Source organism: Salvelinus namaycush, chromosome 2, assembly GCF_016432855.1.
Source record: "Salvelinus namaycush isolate Seneca chromosome 2, SaNama_1.0, whole genome shotgun sequence".
Lineage (NCBI taxonomy): Eukaryota > Metazoa > Chordata > Actinopteri > Salmoniformes > Salmonidae > Salvelinus > Salvelinus namaycush.
The window spans coordinates 37,839,069-37,858,225 of NC_052308.1; the positions used below are offsets into that span (position 1 = coordinate 37,839,069).

At 42.7% G+C, this 19,157-nt stretch overlaps 1 protein-coding gene across 1 annotated transcript in view; it reads right to left on the reverse strand.

Moving 5' to 3' along the window:
* Positions 1 to 6,321: 6,321 nt before the first annotated feature.
* LOC120062635 (protein hinderin-like) overlaps positions 6,322 to 19,157 on the reverse strand; it is a 37,264-nt gene continuing 24,428 nt past the window's right edge. The window contains exon 11 of the mRNA XM_039012690.1: positions 6,322 to 6,778. Coding sequence (XP_038868618.1) covers positions 6,553 to 6,778 — 226 coding nt within the window. The 3' untranslated portion in view covers positions 6,322 to 6,552. The remainder of the gene's footprint in view (positions 6,779 to 19,157) is intronic.

The window sequence follows — 19,157 nt, forward strand, 5'->3', positions numbered from 1 at the left end:
CGCCTCCCCTCCTCTCTTTCTCTCTCCCTAAACCTGCCTGAATGACAGCTACCTTACAGGACCACAAGGGAAGTATTATAAAAGAAGAAAGAAGAAAGAAAAAAACAAAAACACGGAACAGAGATGGAGGAAGTATGGATGCCAAGAGTTCCAAGAACTAAACAAACTTTTAAAAAATACTTTATGGGGGAATGCCATAAGAGATATCTATGTAAAGGTGTTGGGTATGGGGAAATAACTTTTTAAAGAACACTTTTACAGGACTAGGAGGAGAGAACTTTGTAGGGAATGCGATATTTCATGACCCAAACTCACTTTGATTCGGGATGGCCATCTTTAGCTTGGAGTGCCTGTCTGTTTCCAGGGGATACCGTTGCCAAGGAGAGCCATAGCAACGGTCTCCAGGGAGTCTTACCTGTCATTCCTTAGTTGTTTTAGGGACCAAAAGACCAAACATTTTTATTGCTGAGGACTTGTAGCTCTATTAATATACTCGGACCACTGCATCTCTTTTAATCTTTGTTAATCGATTAAAGAGATGCATTTAAAAGATGTGTACATTTAGAATATATATACAATATATGTATATATACATACATATATATTGCTGTTATGCTTTTTGAATACAGGCAACACTATTTCAGATGACCAATGGGGTCGCTCACTTCGCTAGTTTACAATTAACTATTCAAAATGTTGATTTTTTTCCCTCTTCTCATTTTGTCTTGGGGGATGGGATGGAGAGTGCATGGGAAGGGTTGTTCCATACTGCAGCCTTACCTTTTCTAACTTGACATCCTAACCTCATAGTTAAAAGAACATCAAAAATGTTTGAAATATATGAACTTGTTTATATTTGCAGTACATATATATATATATGTATAACACGCATTCAAGCTAATGTATTCATATATATACATATATACAGTATATATAGATAAATAGATATTCATCAGACTAATATATGTATTTACAGTATATGCACATATTTTATGTGTGTCTGTATATAGAACAGCTATTGACTATGATGAGCTGTCATTTTTTTGTAGATTTTAGCTGGAGTTTGAAAAACTGCTCTGCTTGGGAAGAGGCGCAAATCTGGCAGCTCCCAGAACTGCAGGCATTCCTCTCTCTAATAAACTATATATGCTGATACACACATATGTGTGTATCAGCATACACATGAATATATGTGTGAAGATTCACATACACTGTATGTACATACCATTTAAAAATGCAAAAAACCCACTTCTCAGTAGCAGGCTTAAAGAGAATCAGGCTAAATTAATTTTAGAGGTAGGACAACGATCTTTGACTTGATTCCAAACATAACTTTTCAGCTTCAAGGTACACTCTACACAAACTTAACACGTAAAAACAACGTTCTCTTTGACATTTGAACCAAAATGGATGAATACCGTGACCTTTTCTCTCTCTTAATTGCATTCAGTAAGTAAGTGCATGTAGCGTATGGGCTGTCAACACAAGGTGTGCCTTGTCACCTGCAGAATCTGCCATCAAGCACTGTGCTTTCAAAACATTACTGCAAGCAGCCAACGCGCTACGATGATGTCAAAACTGCAGTCGCGTTCCATCATGTCGTTTCACATCTCCATAGAGAGCTTTAGCAGTAAAGCATGTCAAAGCTAACGAATCGTTCAGATGATTCATCGTGGTCCTCTCACACATGGAAATTAGCATCAAGTACTCTGACAGTCACAGACTCATTGTGATGTGTATTTGTCATTACACTTTCAAAGTGGGTATTATATATTCTGCTAGTACATGTACTAACTAAAAAGGAGCACTTGGAAATGCTGTGCAAGTATAAGAACCCTTGAGGCTACGTTCCACTGGGTTTGGTCTGACATTGCATATCGTATGGTTATAACTTATAGGTGAAGTTTTATGATGTTAACACATTGCAGACCTAGGAAGTGGTTTGTCTACTGAACACAAAGGAACCAGGAAGTGTTTTGTAATGTATACAGCCGGCGCCATTGTTGTAGGGAGCTCTCTCTAACTTGTTCCTCACTACACCATTCCCCTAGTGCCTGCGTCCAACCTTTACTAACAGACAGGGATGTAGTGTTAAATAAAAGGTGGGTAAACACTGAACACTGGCCGAGACCGCCAGGCTGTTCCCAATGTCAACGCTAACAGTGCTAATTTAGCGAACTAGGTGCATAACTGCTATGCTATAGAAATAGAATGACTAGAACATACATCCCCATTCAAGTCAATGTTGGCATAATGGGTGGACTGGCGGCTATGGTGAGTAAACCCATAGGAGCAAAGCTAGGTTGAAGATGACATACGTTAACCTCTATGGGATTCTAATATACCGTAACTCTTTGCAACAATGGGACCAGCTATACTAGTTAGCAATGGCACTGGTCCCAGATCTGTGACATCGTGGTCTTAACCTGTATATTTTAGATGTAGGAGCAAAGCCGGAAGTAAAATATGTGCTAAAATGTGTGATTTGTTGATTTAACTCAACTGAAAAACATTCCATTGCATGAGCCACACATCAGTTAACATCATTTGAATTAACATTCTACATTACCATGGAAATGATTGCGTCCCAATACCAGGCAGCCATTGCGAATGTACCCATGAGTTTACCAGTCAAATTGCTAGGGTTAGAGGTTCCAAGACCGTTCTATTCAATCTATTTCTATGTGCTATGCATCAAATCAACACTGTGTTTACCTGGATTTAGCCTCAATTGCATCCCTGCTACAAGGTGTGTGTCTCACCCTGTCTATCCCAATGCAAACAGGCCTAAAGATGTCATTAACACTCTCCTTTACAACACCTTCTTTCTCTGGGTTTGTGAAGTAAAGTTCTGAAATGCCTCTACCCATTATTTATCAAAGGTCCACCCTATCTTGAGATCGGTTTCTTGTTGCACAAATTTCCCATTGACATCAACCAATTTATGATTTACTTGAAATTCACTTATGCATAAGTTCGGATTCAGCTTCTAAGTCACTTCAATGTGTCTCCCCAAACCAGTTAAATGTAATGTCAAAATCTAGATTTCTGCCTAAATAGACATACCCAAAAGTAATGATTTATCATGAGAGGGCCATGAACAATACATAGTAATGCTTATTCTGACAGAAAGATCAAAATCTCACCTTTCCGGTAAAAATAGTTGTAAATTGCTGAGGTGTTGTCACTTTTGAGGACACAAGCTCAAGTACACAGTACAAATATGATAGAAATATGAAAAATCATACAGGATATGTTTCCTATTCAATAAAAGTGGGAGAATAGAGCTTGAAATGCTTTCTAAATATGGTAGCAATCAAATAATAAACAACTTACTATAATAATTCACCTGTCTTATAGCTGATCATACTTAGTGACTACAAAACTGGCACCATTTCAAATAACTGACAACAGTTTTCTGCCCAGGGTCCTCTGAACGACTCAGAGACTCCATTTAGATGCCTGCTAACTCGTTACAACTTCAGCTTTAAGCACAAAGAAGCACAACGTGCTGTGACCAAGACAAAGTGGTCTTGTTTCAATTATACAAAATTATTTTGTATTTGTTCATGTTGAGAGCTCTTAAATCGGAGAATATCACAGCGAGATGATTATGCTTTTGCTGTAAATCGCTAGGCTCTCCTGTTTCATATACCATATTGTGAGTGGAGCTGCGAGTTTCACAGCCAGAGGAAATCGATCCTTTGTCTGGACAGGCCAGAAAATGTGACGTGTCACTCCCTATGCAAATCAGGTGTCAGATTTGACATACTGCATCTCAGATGAGAGCAGAGAGCAGTATGTGAAGCGGGACAACCAGAGCTTTCACGGAGTGCACAGCATTTGATGTTGCGCCATCCACAAGGCTCTCTGTATACAAAAATGGCAGTTGGAACTGGTTCAGAACTGCTCAATGTCCCATTAACTTCTCCCAATGCCACCTTTTACTCAGCTCACGCTCTCCCAATCACGCTCTCAGTCACACTTTCCCAATGAAATTCATCCCTCACTCTCCATTTTGTTCGTGTTTAGGTTGATTTCCCTGCTTGAGCCCCTCTCTCTGCCTACTTTAACCCGCATTCCAAGACCTGAGAGTACTGGATTGGTGTCAGCAGTATGGTGGAAACTCCCTTAGCCTTTCAAATAGGCTATAGAGCTATTAGTGCATTTCTCACACCTATCCCAATGCTTTCCAATTGAGTGAATGAAGGCAGAGGGAGAGGAATGACTGGAATTGAGCACCTATTTCACACGCTATAACTTTCAGCTGTAACTGTTTACATATAAATTGAGAAAAAAACAGTGGTTCAAAAACAATGAGAAACAGAGCAGAAGTTTGAATATAAATATATATAAATATATACATAAACCAATGAATATACTGTAAATGTTTTTGTTGCTCTGTTTTCCTCTGTACATAGGTTTGCATATTTTATAGGACTTTTACTTCTATCTACAAGGACTGAATAAAAATGAAACTTTAATTACTTCAAAAAGATGAACGAAAACATATAATCAACGAAACCAGGTTTAAAAAAAAAAAAAAGAGTCCATAGGAATATGGTACAACTGTATGACCTGACCTAGGCATTTAACCAGAAAATAGTCAGGGAGAGCATTGAACTCAATTAGAGCATAGACATGCATTGGCCTTTTTATACAAGTGTTTTGGGGTTTCTTTCATTTATTTATGTATTTATTTATTTATTACTTCTGTTTACAAATGATATGCATGATTTCATGGCATTATTTTTCTATGAGTTGGTATGTGACCAAATAGTTTTTTATATTCATGTATAGGCCTACATTGTGGTCCATTGTTGACCACTTATTGTCTACAGGATGACAAGTTGCAACAGCTCTTTGAGAAATGGAGATTATGCTCATATTTGCCAAGTTTGTTTTGTTACGTTTTCTCAGAGGTTTATCTGTTGTTCGTTCTTCCATTTGTGATTGTTTTATTCAATATCAGAGCTCTACTGTTCTTTTAAAGCATTATGCTGCTGTTTTCTGAACTGTTCTACATTTCACTTCCCCACACTTAATATTTAAATGCACCTCAACTGTTCAATCTATCTAGATGATTAAAGCTACAAAGTGCATTCAAATTGCAGTATATTTGTGAACTTCTACACACAAATTCCAAATGTAGCTAAAATGTGGCAGCGTATAAGGTTGCAACGACAACATGGCAATTTATTGTTTCAAAATTAAAATACAAATTAAACCTTTCCAGAATAAAATGAAAACCTTGTTAGCTGTGATTGTGCTCAACAATTTGAATGCACCTTTGCTGTTTTGTCATTCTGTTTCATAACTGCTCTGTTGTTGACCATCTAAGCTCTTGGAAACATGGGATAAACATTAGGTTAATATTTCCCACTTCTCCTTAGGATAAGGTTGCTAAAATGTGTCTATCCATGAGAGGAATTTCCTATCTTGCTAAACATTGCTGCTAATGTAGGACTTGAAACCATAATTAGCTGATTCGTGATAATTAGTGCTTTGAAATCCCACATACAATGTGTCCCTTATTCTGAAGTGTTAAGAGTTCTGCATTAATCAGAGAAATGTTGTTTCTTTTGTCTCAATTATATCGGTTTTTTGTAACGTCTTATAGAGCTCTGATGTTGTACAAGTGTTCAGTTCTATCAAGGGTAAAATACCTATCAAAAACTGCACTATTTCATCAAATATTCAGTTACTCAATTTCCGATCATGTGGTCTACCTTCAATGCTGTTATCATGGGTTTATTCCTACATTTTACTTCTTCAATGGATTCAAAAGTATTCTGAAGACAATTTCAGCACATGAAGGGGATGGGGAAATTGAATGTTGCGTGTAGCGCTTTACCATGTCTGATGAGGTAGGCTTCTCATTGGTTAGTGCGCTTTAGGCTCCCGCCCTCGTCTCTCCAGACTGCACCATTCTCTGATCCCTGGACTATTTTGTAATTTTAATGAATGATGCGTCTCAGCTTAGCCCAATAATAAAGCACAGTCTAGAATACACCCGTGTTGTGACTCAAACTTACTGCATATTCTAACAGCGCCTCGACCAGGATCGTATTCATTAGGCAGCAAACAATAGAAAATGTATTGCATTTCATATAAAAAATGATTTGCCCTAATGAATATGACCCAGTTCTTGTAATCCTTCAGTTCTGAGATAATGTGACCAAGGTGGTCACGAACTAAGAAGATTCACAAGAATTGTACCATTTACACATTGACGTGATAAGAAATCCACGTATGAGAAGAATTAAAGTGCATTTAGCTACTTTGTCGGCGACCATGTCACAAAATGTGGAGACCACTACACAAAATTCTTTACATTTATTTACATTTAATATAAAAAACAATCAATATAAAAACAATTGCATTATAAAAATACAATGGTACAATTACCTAAATCATGATTGTCTTATTTGGACATTTCTAACCAAAACAAACAGAAGGCACTGACCTCAATTTAAGAGCCAATGGTAAATATCAAGTAAATGATTAAGAATTGTCATTTTTTCCCCCTCAGGGTAACTACCTCCGAACCCCTCAGCAGATGAAGAAAATCTCTTCCAGTATCTGGCTCTCCTCCAGGTCCTGTTGGGGGATCCGGTAAGGGCCAGGGTGGGAGAGCAGAGCTTGGCGGGCTGATTTGGGGACACTGAGGGGGGGCTGGCATCGGGTAGGGTTGCCTCGATGGGCGGAGGGGCTGTTTCGCTTGGGCAGAGAGATGGGACTGAAGACCTCCAACAACTCAATCAATGAGGAGTCCAACCTAGAGCAAAACAACAGATGAAGAGGAGTCAATGAATGAAAACCCATTTGATAACTGCACGATACGTCTACATGCTAACATAATCGCAATATTACCTATGTAATATTGTCCTTTCTTGAATATCTCCAGCATTCGTGCCATCCTATTGCTTAACAGGAACTAGACAAGGCACGAGGCCAAAGCATGACTGTGGCACAAAGCCTGTAGTGCAAATGTGTAGCGCACCTCGTATTTGTTAAACAGAAGATATGAAAGGATATCCATGTACGGATGAATTGTTAACTCAATGTTTTTGTTCTGTAGTGTCCATTGAAGCGTAACACAACCAGTGTAAAATGTATAAAGCCCTGGGGTGGACAAGCAGAAGGGCATGAGATGTTACAGGTGCAATAGAAAGAGATCGAGAGCGCACAGGGGCCTTCTCTTCCAGAATAAGAATGAGGGAAGAAATAAATAAACCAAAGCGAGAGATTAAGCTAATAGAGATTCAATCCTTCAGTCTGGCTGCTTGATAAATTATTCAGTGTGTACACACAGTTGGACGAGTGCATTCCAGATGCAAAACATAAATTCTTAAAGCACGCTCCATCGATGTTTCTAACATAATTCGCTGCTAAGTTAAAACACAGAAAATGTATCACTATAAATATTTTGTTAAACAGAAAAAGACTCAGATGGGTATCAGCAGCCAGCGTCGCTGACCACCCACGCACATGCCAACGAGCGCCGGAAGCCAACCATTGGCTCTCAGAACCTCAGAAACGCACAGATGCAAATCGATGCTGCTTAAGAAAGAACGATCATTGTAGTTGTCCATCCATTTCTTAAAATCTATGTACTTTGAATTAATCTGTACAAAAGTAGAGTGTGTGGGAAAACAAAGGGGACACCTATAGGGGATAACACCCGCTGGGGGGAAAAACAAGATTGAAGCGTAAGTAAATCCGTCTTCTTCATTTGGTCTCCTTTTGACTGTCAATAGCAGTTAGTGGGGAGAAAAGTGACAGTGTGAGAGAATGTGTGAGAGTGAGTGAGATAAATACAGAGTGCAGGGAGGGAGTGTCAGGGTGAAACTTTGGCAGGGCTCCCTCTTGAAATGTGAGAATTTGCATTTTCATTTGTGGATTTATTTAACGGACAGGCCTCTCAAACAGCCATCCATCATCGGACGACATTTCCGTAATGAATAATGCATCACTTACCGGCGGTCACAATCTATACCAAGGTAAAATGGGTGATGGGGTGGGGGTACAGTTTGGGAAAGGGGGATTTCAAAGGTTGGGAGGGGGAAGTGAGAGAGGGAGATGGATAGAGAACAGGCCGGGTGGGGAGAATGCTAATGGTTTGGAGGGGCCATGTATACCAAAGGCCTTCGTTGTTTTACGCAAGGTTCAGTTGCAAATGGCCTGCAGGTATTAATAACACTCAAGGGGGCTCTTTATGAATCTGCTTGACTACATGCTCACACGGATAAGTCACACAGAAATAAATTAATACATTTCGCATTAGAAAAACATGCCTACTCAAAGTTGCTACCCTCCATATCAGACTCGTCACTACATTCTCCAGACATATCGAGCCTATACTTTCCTGGGTTCTACTCTCCAAGATCTGCAGTTAGTCTATCCACTCTTTGCTCCCTCCGCTTTTCTCACAACTTCCTCAGGTTGTTCCGCTCTTCTCTCATTAAAGATGTCCGTCTCGCCCTAGCGCACACTTTCATTTGCAGTCCAAACAGTATTATAAAAATCCTATAAAATGGCAGGCGTGTACATCGCACATGTCAATTCCCAGCCAATCAATAGCAGGCGGGCAAGGTGAGGAGGGGGAGGGAAAAAGGGAGGCAGAAGGATGCAATGGAACTCTCATTACTAACTAGCGCAGGAGGCCAGGGATTAACTTGTCGTTTCATGTTTAACCCGGCCCTATTTTGCAATTTTCACCTAAGATTAAATTGGTTAAAAGTTAATGGTTGTTGGGGTTTGCTGCTGAATGAAAAGAGGTGGTTTACCATTAGGGTAAGGACCACAGTACAGTGTGCGTCAGATTTTGCTATACCGTGGCACTCATTCAATGTTAGTGTGGAATTCCTGAGTTGCCGTGGTTGGTGGCAGGCATACATTAAGGGGGATGCATGGGTATGGTAGGGCTTACCCCTCACTCTCATAACATCTGCAAAAAGTCTACATAGTGCCAGGACGATCCTCGCCAACCTCCCTGCAAAACAAAAACCCTTAAAATGACATGCTTCTTTGATTCCCTCCACACACACAAAATCAAATTGGGTGTCTGAATAATGCAGGAAGCTGATCTCGGACAGCAGACTACAATAAAAAAATTCTGTCCATACATAAGCTAGCATTCTCCGGTGCTTGTTAGCCTAAGCAGCCCTGCGTCGCTGGGGTTTGGCATTGTCTGGATTAAAGGGCAGGTGAGAGCAGAGCAGGCAGGAGGGGCTGATTACTGTCTGTCTGTTGGAAGGGAAAAGAGAGGAGAGGGTGTTTTTACACCACATTTCCTCATTAAAGAAGAAGTTCTGACCAGGGTTTTGAGGTAACTCTTGGCTACTAAGCTTGTCCAAACGACCTTCTGCTTCTGAACAAAGGGGACTCCTAAATCCAGTGAATATTGACTACAAAATCAACTCTTGGCTACTATGCTGGTTGGAGAGTGGTTTAGGAGGCCAAAACTGAATGCTGTTCCCATTTAGTTTGTTTCAATAAATTATCCAAGAAAGACATCTGTGGGTTTTTGAGCATGGAGTCTGAAAAGTGTAAGATAATCTTGGGTGTCTTTTGGAGACAGTAACTGGCTGAGGTCAGTTGACAGCTCAAACTTTTTATAAAAAAATATAAAGTTGACAGTATAACGTTACATCGTCTGACTGAAACGTTAACATGCTAGAAGCTCATAATAATAAAACAAATTGAACGGTGAAGACAACACTTGATCACAATGATCACGTTTGTCGCTGTTAAGAGCAAACCTCTCAGAAGGGCCCTAATGAAATGCTTTCAAAGTTAAGTCATTATAGGTGGTGGGCCGATGCCGAAAACAGTCAAGTTGATCGATCTACGTCGAGGAGCTGATTTTCTGTATACGACAATGAAGAATTATTCTGATTACTGTAAAATCTGTTGGCAGCTTAAATTCTCGCAAATCTTTTCAGAAAAAGTAGTTTTCCAACGCTGTATGCGTCTATCTATGATGTAAACACAGCCTCAGATCTGCTGTCAGTGTATTAAGAGGAACTAACGTTAGCTCTGAAAGACTGAAATAAGATAAATATCTGTGAGTGCACTTAAAATGTAGAATGCAATATCTTGATCATATGAAGAGGTAAATCGCTTGACCATTTAGCCAATGTATTGAAAGCTAGCCAACGTCACAGTTGACTAGCATAACCAGCTAATTATGTAAACATCAATGTGCCTGCTCAGGAAGCTAGTGTTTCATTACCACTCTCTCGGGTCAGTGAATTTAATTTTGAATCATGTTTTGGCATGGATCTCTCATTTCAAGTAACTAGCAGCAGGTTTAAAGAAACATTCAATCATATAATTCGCATAGAAACCCAAATAAATGCATGTAGAGTGTGTCAGATGTGTATGACAGCTGCATATACATATTAGCCAACACATATGGCAAACCTTGCAATACAATCTTCTCTAAAAACAGTTGTACAATGTGCTCTGCAATAAGATAACCAGAGTTTGCCATATGGAGCTGCCCAATACCATGGTGTACAGTAAGTCAGTAGCCTGGCGCGAGCCTTGGCTTGTGTGAGCTGGAACAGTTCATAGGCAGGAACCGAACTCCTAATTCTGTAGCGTGAGACAGCCTGATGTACAAGTACACCCCCGAGACAGGACAGACGGAGGGCCTTACCCCCAGTCTAGCTCCTCAATGCTAAGTGCCAAGCGGAGACGCATCAGGTCTTATTTTTACAGTCTTTGGTATGACTTGGCCAGGGATTGAACTCACAACCTTCCAATCTCGTGGCGGACACTAACCACAGGGCCACTGAGTTGGTGAATATGCATCATGTTGGATGTGTCGGGAAGATAAGGTATGGAAAATGATAAAGAGCCTGTAAGATTATAGAAAAAGCAGTTGGGAAATAAATGTTTTGAGTTTCAAACACTAAATGTTCAGTGAATGCAGTATATTTTGGTGGTTTAGATTATCAACTTTCCTACTAACTTTCTAAAAGTTGACAGTGCCAAAATCTTGCCAATCCATTCATTATTCTACTAACTAACTATGACTGAGTGTGAGATATCTTTACCATAATGTTCGTTTCGTGCATATACATTTAAACAAAGATCACCACAAATAGTGTTAAACAATTTATTGAGTACGGCGACAAATAGCAAAGGTTTATCAGGCAGTCAAATGTTTTCTACAAGTGTCTCAGGCAGTATTGGAAGTATCTAAATATAGTGTAGCTTACCAACCAATGTACATCAAGTGCCATGGAGGGCACAATCTTACAGTCCAGAAAAGAGAGCTATACCATCTACGACAAACGCTTGGGCCTCTAAACTAGAACTGTTATCAATGCATGCTTCAGTATTTCCCCTTCCGTCTAAGAGCATTTTGTGTGCCCCCATAGGTGCATGGAAACGGTCACCAATGTGCTAAGTGCCTTAGCAGAATGCAATCAATAGCTTGTGTGGTCCAGATACAAGAACTCTACCATCTATGGCAAAAGCCTGGGCTCATGACAGGGACAATAGAATTCTCACCACTGTATGTTACAATCAGGGGTTGGAACCGGTTCAGCGAACAACCGATAACCTGAATCAGAACCGGAAACTAAAGTGATCTATGCTGTCCCAGAGCAGAACCATTATTTTAAAAGCATGGGAACCGGTTAATAACGTTCCGGGCATTTTTTCCCAGTCCCACAAAAAAATGTTTTGCAACAAAGCGCCTATGCAAAGCCCTCACTCTGTCACACAGGCCTACTACTGTTGTGTCATCTGCAAACTTGATGATTGCATTAGAGGCGTGCGTGGCACACAGTCATGGGTGAACAGGGAATACAGGAGGGGGCTGAGCACGCACCCGTGTTGAGGATCAGCGAAGTGGAGGTGTTGTTTCCAACCTTTACCACCTGGGGGCAGCCCGACAGGAAGTCCAGGACCCCGTTGCACAGGGCGGGGTTCAGACCCAGATCTTAATGATGACCTTGGAGGGTACTATGGTGTTGAAGGCTGAGCTATAGTCAATGAACAGCATTCTGACGTAAGTATTCCTCTTGTCCGGATGGGATAGGGCAGTGTGTAGTGCAATTGTATCGTCTGTGGATCTATTGGGGCAGTAAGAAAAATTAAGTGGGTCTAGGGTATCACATAAGGTGGAGGTGATATGATCCTTAACTAGCCTCTCAAAGCACGTCATGATGACAAAAGTGAGTGCTACGGGGCAATAGTCATTTAGTTCAGTTACCTTTGCTTTCTTGGTTACAGGAACAATGGTGGACATCTTGAAGCAAGTGGGGACAGCAGACTGGGATAGGGATTGATTGAATATCTCCATAAATACTCCAGCCAGTTGGCCAGCACATACTCCGAGGACGCAGCAAGGGATGCCGTCTGGGCTGGCAGCCTTGCGAGGGTTAACACACTTAAATGTCTTACTCACGCCGGCCACGGAGAACGAGAGCACACAGTCCCTGGGAGCGGGACGCGACGGTGGCACTGTGTCATCATCAAAACTGGCGAAGGTATTTAGCTTGTCTGGAAGCAAGACGGTGTCAGCGATGTGGCTGGTTTTCCTCATTGTAGTCCGTGATTGTCTGTAGACCCTGCCACATACGTCTCGTGCCGGAGCCGTTGAAATGCGACTCCACTTTCTCTGTACTGACGTTTGCCTGTTTGATTGCCTTACGGAGGGAATAACTGTTTGTATTCAACCATATTCCCAGTCATCTTGCTATGGTTAAATGTGGTGGTTCGTGCTTTCAGTTTTGTGCGTATGCTACCATCTATCCACGGTTTCTGGTTTGGGTAGGTTTTAATAGACCCTGTGGGAACAACATCCCCTATACACTTCCTGATGAACACTGTGTCCGTGTAAAAAACTTCTTCATGTAGAAATAGAATGAAACAGGCATTTTTCACACCATTCAGCTCATTTTCACACCATAAACTCAATTATTTGAGGTTGGCTAATGTTGCTCAACATTTCTCTGGCTAGCTAATGGAGAATTAGATCCAGCGAGCAAGATACTTAATGTTAACAATACTTGTTCCACCACACTTTCTCCCTCACCTCAAACTTTCCAAATGCCAGTAGTTTTTTGGTTCCAGCTCATGAAGTACGCTTCATCACCTTCTCACCCCTGTCACCATGGTCAGACTTCCCACCTACCTCTTTGTTATCGTTCAGGGGATGCGCTGCTGTAACTGGCAATCTGATTTTGCACTCGCTGTCTTTCCAGCATTGATGCTGTAACTAGCAAATTGGTTGTCTCTTCTCTCTTCAGTCACATGCTGCATTCTGTTGTTACATGGACGACTGACTGAGCCTTGGATTCAGCCAGTATTGCTGCAAACGAGCATCACTCGTTCGCTTACAGCCAGTGTTGATCCAAAGCCCCCCACCCCGCCTAAACTTTTCTCATCAGATCTACACGAATCACGTAGGTCACCTATTTTGACTAGTTTGCATCCCTGAACTGTTTAATTGTTACCCGATTAAATTAATAATGTAACAATTAACTCATTAGGATTTGGGGCACCACGGAAATAAGTTGTTTAGAGAGTTACAGTCTCCCAAATTAAATTCTAGAAAGGTCTTTACCTATAAAATCGATAAACAGTCATCTTATTAATCATTACCTCTTATCAAATACTCATTCTGAACGATCGTAACCTTCCTGGATCTGAAGAAACCCCAGCCTTGTGCATTTTTCAGTACTATACAAATTGGTTTAATAATTGATTTACTAGCCAACACAGAATACACACACACTTACGAGACAAAGATCCCTAGTGGACTGACAAGATATGACTGCTTGTTACAACATAGATGAGGGGTGGGGAGGAGAGAGAGAGAAAAATGACACTTATCATGGATAATTTCTAGGACTTTCATCACAATAACCTCTTTGGGCTAGGGGGCAGTATTTTAACGTCCGGATGAAAAGCGTGCCCAAAGTAAACTGCCTGTTACTCAGGCCTAGAAGCTACGATATGCATATAATTGGTAGATTTGGATAGAAAACACTCTATAGTTTCTAAAACTGTTAACATAATGTCTGTGAGTATAACAGAACTGATATGTCAAGCGAAAACCTGAGGACAAACCATCCCCCCCCAAAGAAATGTTCAGCCTACGACTGTTTTCAATGGCTGTCACTTTTATTATAAGGCAAAAACCTCCCAGATTGCAGTTCCTAGGGCTTCCCTAGATGTCAACAGTCTTTAGAAAGAGTTTCAGGCTGGTTTTCTGAAAAAGGAGCTAGAAGTTGTAGTTTTTCTATGTGGCTCCCATTTTGGCTGTTGTTACGTTCCCCAGTTTCTGTGTTCTGGTTTGTATTTGAGTGTGTGTGTTTCAGGAGATAGATTCCTGAAAACTCCCCAAGCAGCTGATTGGTCGACCCCAGGCTAATTGATGATTGGAGAGCTGACCCCGCCCCCTCGTCAAGAAGCAGCTGACTCTAATCACCATTGCCACCTGAAGATATAAAGCCAGTGTTCTGTTCAGGAGAAAAAGAGAAATGATTGGAGGTTAGAGGGAGATTGAATATTTTGGAGAAAAGATTAGAGGGAGATTGAATGTTTTGGAGAAATCATTAGAAAGAGTTCTGTGTTTGTTGCTTTGTCAAAGCTTCTTTAGTGGCCTGAGTTAGTTTACTCAGTTTTGTTGTAAAGTGTTTGTGAAATTGTTAATAATTATTCTGTTTCATTTGTTCCCAGGGGGGAAGGGGAAGGCACTTAGGGAGTGCTTAGGCAAGAGGCCCGAGGGCATACATATACCCGTAGTATATTCAATGTCTAGGCACACTAGGTAAGACCTGGACGGACCACCCCCTGTATTTTGGTTAGGGCACCAGGTGGTGCTAAGATAGGTAAGTAGTGGGTAGGCAGGTTAGATAGGAAAGGGGGAAGCTTTGATATTTACTTTCTTTGCTTTGGTTCCGTCCAGCCCCTTTTCCCCATATTACCGTGTAGGAAATAAATCCTAGTAAACGGTAAATTCTGCCTTTGTCGTCCTTTCTCGCACCTACAGTTCATACCTCTTTTGCTTCACGGGGAGTTGAGTTGCAGCAGGGTGTTGCGTTCCTTCTTAGAGGCGTACGTAACAGCTGTAGTGTTTCCATGCGTGTGGAGGAAAGCGCATTCTTTGTTATTTATCTCCGGTAAAGAACATACTATTCTCCGTCTTAAATGTTATCGTTTATTTACGTATTAGGGTACCTAAGGTTTGATTATAAACGTTGTTTGACTTGTTTGGATAAGTTTATTGGTAACGTTTGGGATTCATTTTGTATGCATTTTGAAGGAGGGAAATCCGTGGATTATTGACTGAAGCGCGCCAGCTAAACTGAGTTTTTATGGATATAAAGAAGGACTTTATCAAACAAAAGGCGCATTTGTGATGTAACTGGGACCTAGGGATGGTATGGATGGTGCCAGGTTTCCTCCAGATGCTTGGCATTCAGGCCAAAAATGTCAATCTTGGTTTCATCAGACCAGAGAATCCTTTAGTTGCCTTTTGGCAAACTCCAAGTGGGCTGTCATGTGACTTTTACTGAGGAGTGGCTTCCATCTGGCCACTCAACCATAAAGGCCTGATTAGTGGTGCTGCAGAGATGGTTGTCCTTCTGGAAGGCTCAACCATCTCCACAGCGGAACTCTGTCAGAGTGACCATCGGGTTTTTGGTCACCTCCCTGACCAATGCCCTTCTCCCCCGATTGCTCAGTTTGGCCGGGTGCCAGCTCTAGGAAGAGTCTTTGTGTTTCCAAACATTTTCCATTTAAGATAGATGGAGGCCACTGCGTTTTTGGGGACCTTCAATGCTGCAGAAATGTTTTGGTACACTTCCCCAGATCTCTACGGACAATTCCTTTGACCTCATGGCTTGGTTTTTGCTCTGACATGCACTGTCAACTGTGGGACCTTACAAGTGTGCGCCTGCAGGATGACTTCGATCATCAGTTGAACGGTGTTTCCTCAGACACATTGGTGCAGCTGGCTTCTGGGTTAAGCGGGCGGCTGTTAGGAAGAGCGGTTAGGCGGGTCATGTTTCAGAGGAAGCATGACTCGACCTACGCCTCTCCCGAGCCCGTTGGGGAGTTGCAGTGATGAGACAAGATCATAATTGGATAACACGAAATTGGGGAGAAAAAGGAGGTAAAATAAATACATCTAAAGTTCAATGTGTTTCCATCGCATTTTCAACTCTACCAATCTCCACGGTCACAAACTGTTGCGTTAAATAGCAAATGTGCCTCTCTGCAATTTAGTCAACAGCTGGCAGATTCAGTGCGGGTAGGCTAGTCTACATGCTGAGATTATTATAGATACGTTTTATCCATAATATTTGCATGTCAAAATGGCAGTCAAGCATGGAATACGTCATCAGAATAAGATCCTGGATATTTATTGGAAAGGAGCATCAAGATCACCGTGGACACACATTCCCTGTGAAGTTCATCATAACTTATTTCACCTGTAACCTAATAAACTGCATGGTTTCCCAAGTCATAGTGGGAGGACCACACACACATCATCTCGCATAATACATTTTACAGACACAAAAAGATCCCACCATGTCGAAAGCACAAATGATCTGTCTGCATGTATAAAATTGTACCGAAACTACCTGGTTCCATCACAGCTGTACTGATCTTTTATACGGTATGACTTTACTCGCATAAACATGGTTAATGATGAAAAATAACATTACATCGCTATTGACTGCTGGTTTGTGTACAAGTGGTAGCATCATGAGTAAGTGAGCGGAGGGAGGCTCGTGGACCCTGCATGAGCAGAAATCTCCGGGTTTTTTTTTTTTTTAGCAACAGCATGTTGGATTCCAGAAAATCCAAAACCGCAGCCACTCCATATTACTAATTACCTGTATCCATGATTTCCCTTAGTGGTTTTAATGGCCATCTGCTGGAGTTTGTTCGATTGGCATGGTGGTGGTTAATTTGACCATATTGCATTGTTTAAGATTTACAAACAATTTCTCAGAACATTGTGAAGAGCTTTCCTTCTGGCTGAGTCAGAGACAAGCTGTCTTGATGCTTCATGTTGCTATGGACGACCATGTTCCCAGAAGGACATTTTAAGTTCACACTTGAAGAAATGTGTAATATTCATATGCACAGACAAAAAGACACTTGCCAGAAATAAAAAGGAAAAAAAGTAGGAAACATGTTCCCTTTCCTCACACTATTTCATACAAGCTAAGCAACACACACACACACACACACACACACACACACACAAGGGAAGACGACACTGTCACATGAATTACCTTTCCACACAAGCGGTGGGGAGGCATTCGTAAGGGGAGGCATTCGTCTCTCCCCATTCCTCCCTCTCCCCCTATTCCTGTCCCTCCTCCCCTCTCCATATTCCTCTCTTTCCCTCCCTCTCCCCCTCCATTCCTCTCTCCACTCTCCCCCTATTCCACTCCCCCTCCCCCTATTCCTGTCCCTCCTCCCCTCTCCATATTCCTCTCTTTCCCTCGCTCTCCCCCTCCATTCCTCTCTCCACTCTCCCCCTATTCCACTCCCCCTCCCCCTATTCCTGTCCCTCCCCTCTCCATATTCCTCTCTTTCCCTCCCTCTCCCCCTCCATCCCTCTCCCTCTCCCCACATTCCACTCCCCCTCCCCCTATTCCTGCCCCTCCTCCCCTCTCCCTATCCCTCTCTTAACCTTCCTCTATTCCTCTCTTTCCTCTCACTCTCCCCCTCTATTCCTCTCACTCTCCCCCTCTATTCCTCTCACTCTCCCCCTCTATTCCTCTCTCCCCCATATCCTCCCTCTCCCCACCTATTCCTCTCCCCCTATTCCTGTTCCTCCTCCCCATATTCCTGTTCCTCTTTCCCTCCCTCTCCCTCCCTCTCTCTCCCCCTCTATTCCACTCACTCCCCCTAGTCCTGTCCCTCCTCCCTATTCCTCTCTTCCCTCCTTCTCCCTATTCCTCTCTTTCCCTCCCTCTCTTTCCCTCCCTCTCCCCCTCTCTCTCCCCTCTATTCCTCTCTCTCCCCTCTATTCCTCTCTCTCCCCTCTATTCCTCTCTCTCCCCCTCCCTATTCATCCCCCTATATCCTCCCTCTCTTCCTGTCCCTCCTCCCCTCTCCATATTCCTCCCTCTCCCCCTTCATTCCTCTCTCCCTATTCCTCCCCTCTCCCTATTCCTGTCCCTCCCCTCTCCCTATTCCTCTCTTAACCTCCCTCTATTCCTCCTCTATTCCTCTCACTCTCCCCATCTATTCCTCTCACTCTCCCCATCTATTCCTCTCGCCATTCCTCCCTCTCCCCCTATTCCACTGCCTCTCCCCCTATTCCTGTCCCTCCCCCCCCTATTCCTGTCCCTCCTCCCCCTATTCCTATTGTTCTTTTTCCCTCCCTCTCTCTCCCTCTCCCCATTCCTCTCTCTATTCCTCTCCCACTATTCCTGTCCCTCCTCCCCTCTCCCTATTCATCCCTTTCCCTCCCTCTCCCTTTCTCTCTATTCCTCTCTCTACCCCTCCCTATTCATCCCCCTATATCCTCCCTCTCTCCCCATTCCTCCCTCTCCCCCTATTCCACTGCCTCTCCCCCTATTCCACTCCCCCTATTCCTGTCCCTCCTCCCCTCTCCATATTCCTCTCTTTCCCTCCCTCTCCCCTCCACTCCTCTCTCCCTATTCCTCCCCTATTCCTGTCCCTCCTCCCCCTATTCCTATTGTTCTTTTTCCCTCCCTCTCTCTCCCTCTCCCCATTCCTCTCCCCCTATTCCTGTCCCTCCTCCCCTCTCCCTATTCATCCCTTTCCCTCCCTCTCCCTTTCTCTCTATTCCTCTCTCTACCCCTCCCTATTCATCCCCCTATATCCTCCCTCTCTCCCCATTCCTCCCTCTCCCCCTATTCCACTGCCTCTCCCCCTATTCCACTCCCCCTATTCCTGTCCCTCCTCCCCTCTCCATATTCCTCTCTTTCCCTCCCTCTCCCCTCCACTCCTCTCTCCCTATTCCTCCCCTATTCCTGTCCCTCCTCCCCCTATTCCTATTGTTCTTTTTCCCTCCCTCTCTCTCCCTCTCCCCATTCCTCTCCCCCTATTCCTGTCCCTCCTCCCCTCTCCCTATTCATCCCTTTCCCTCCCTCTCCCTTTCTCTCTATTCCTCTCTACCCCTCCCTATTCATCCCCCT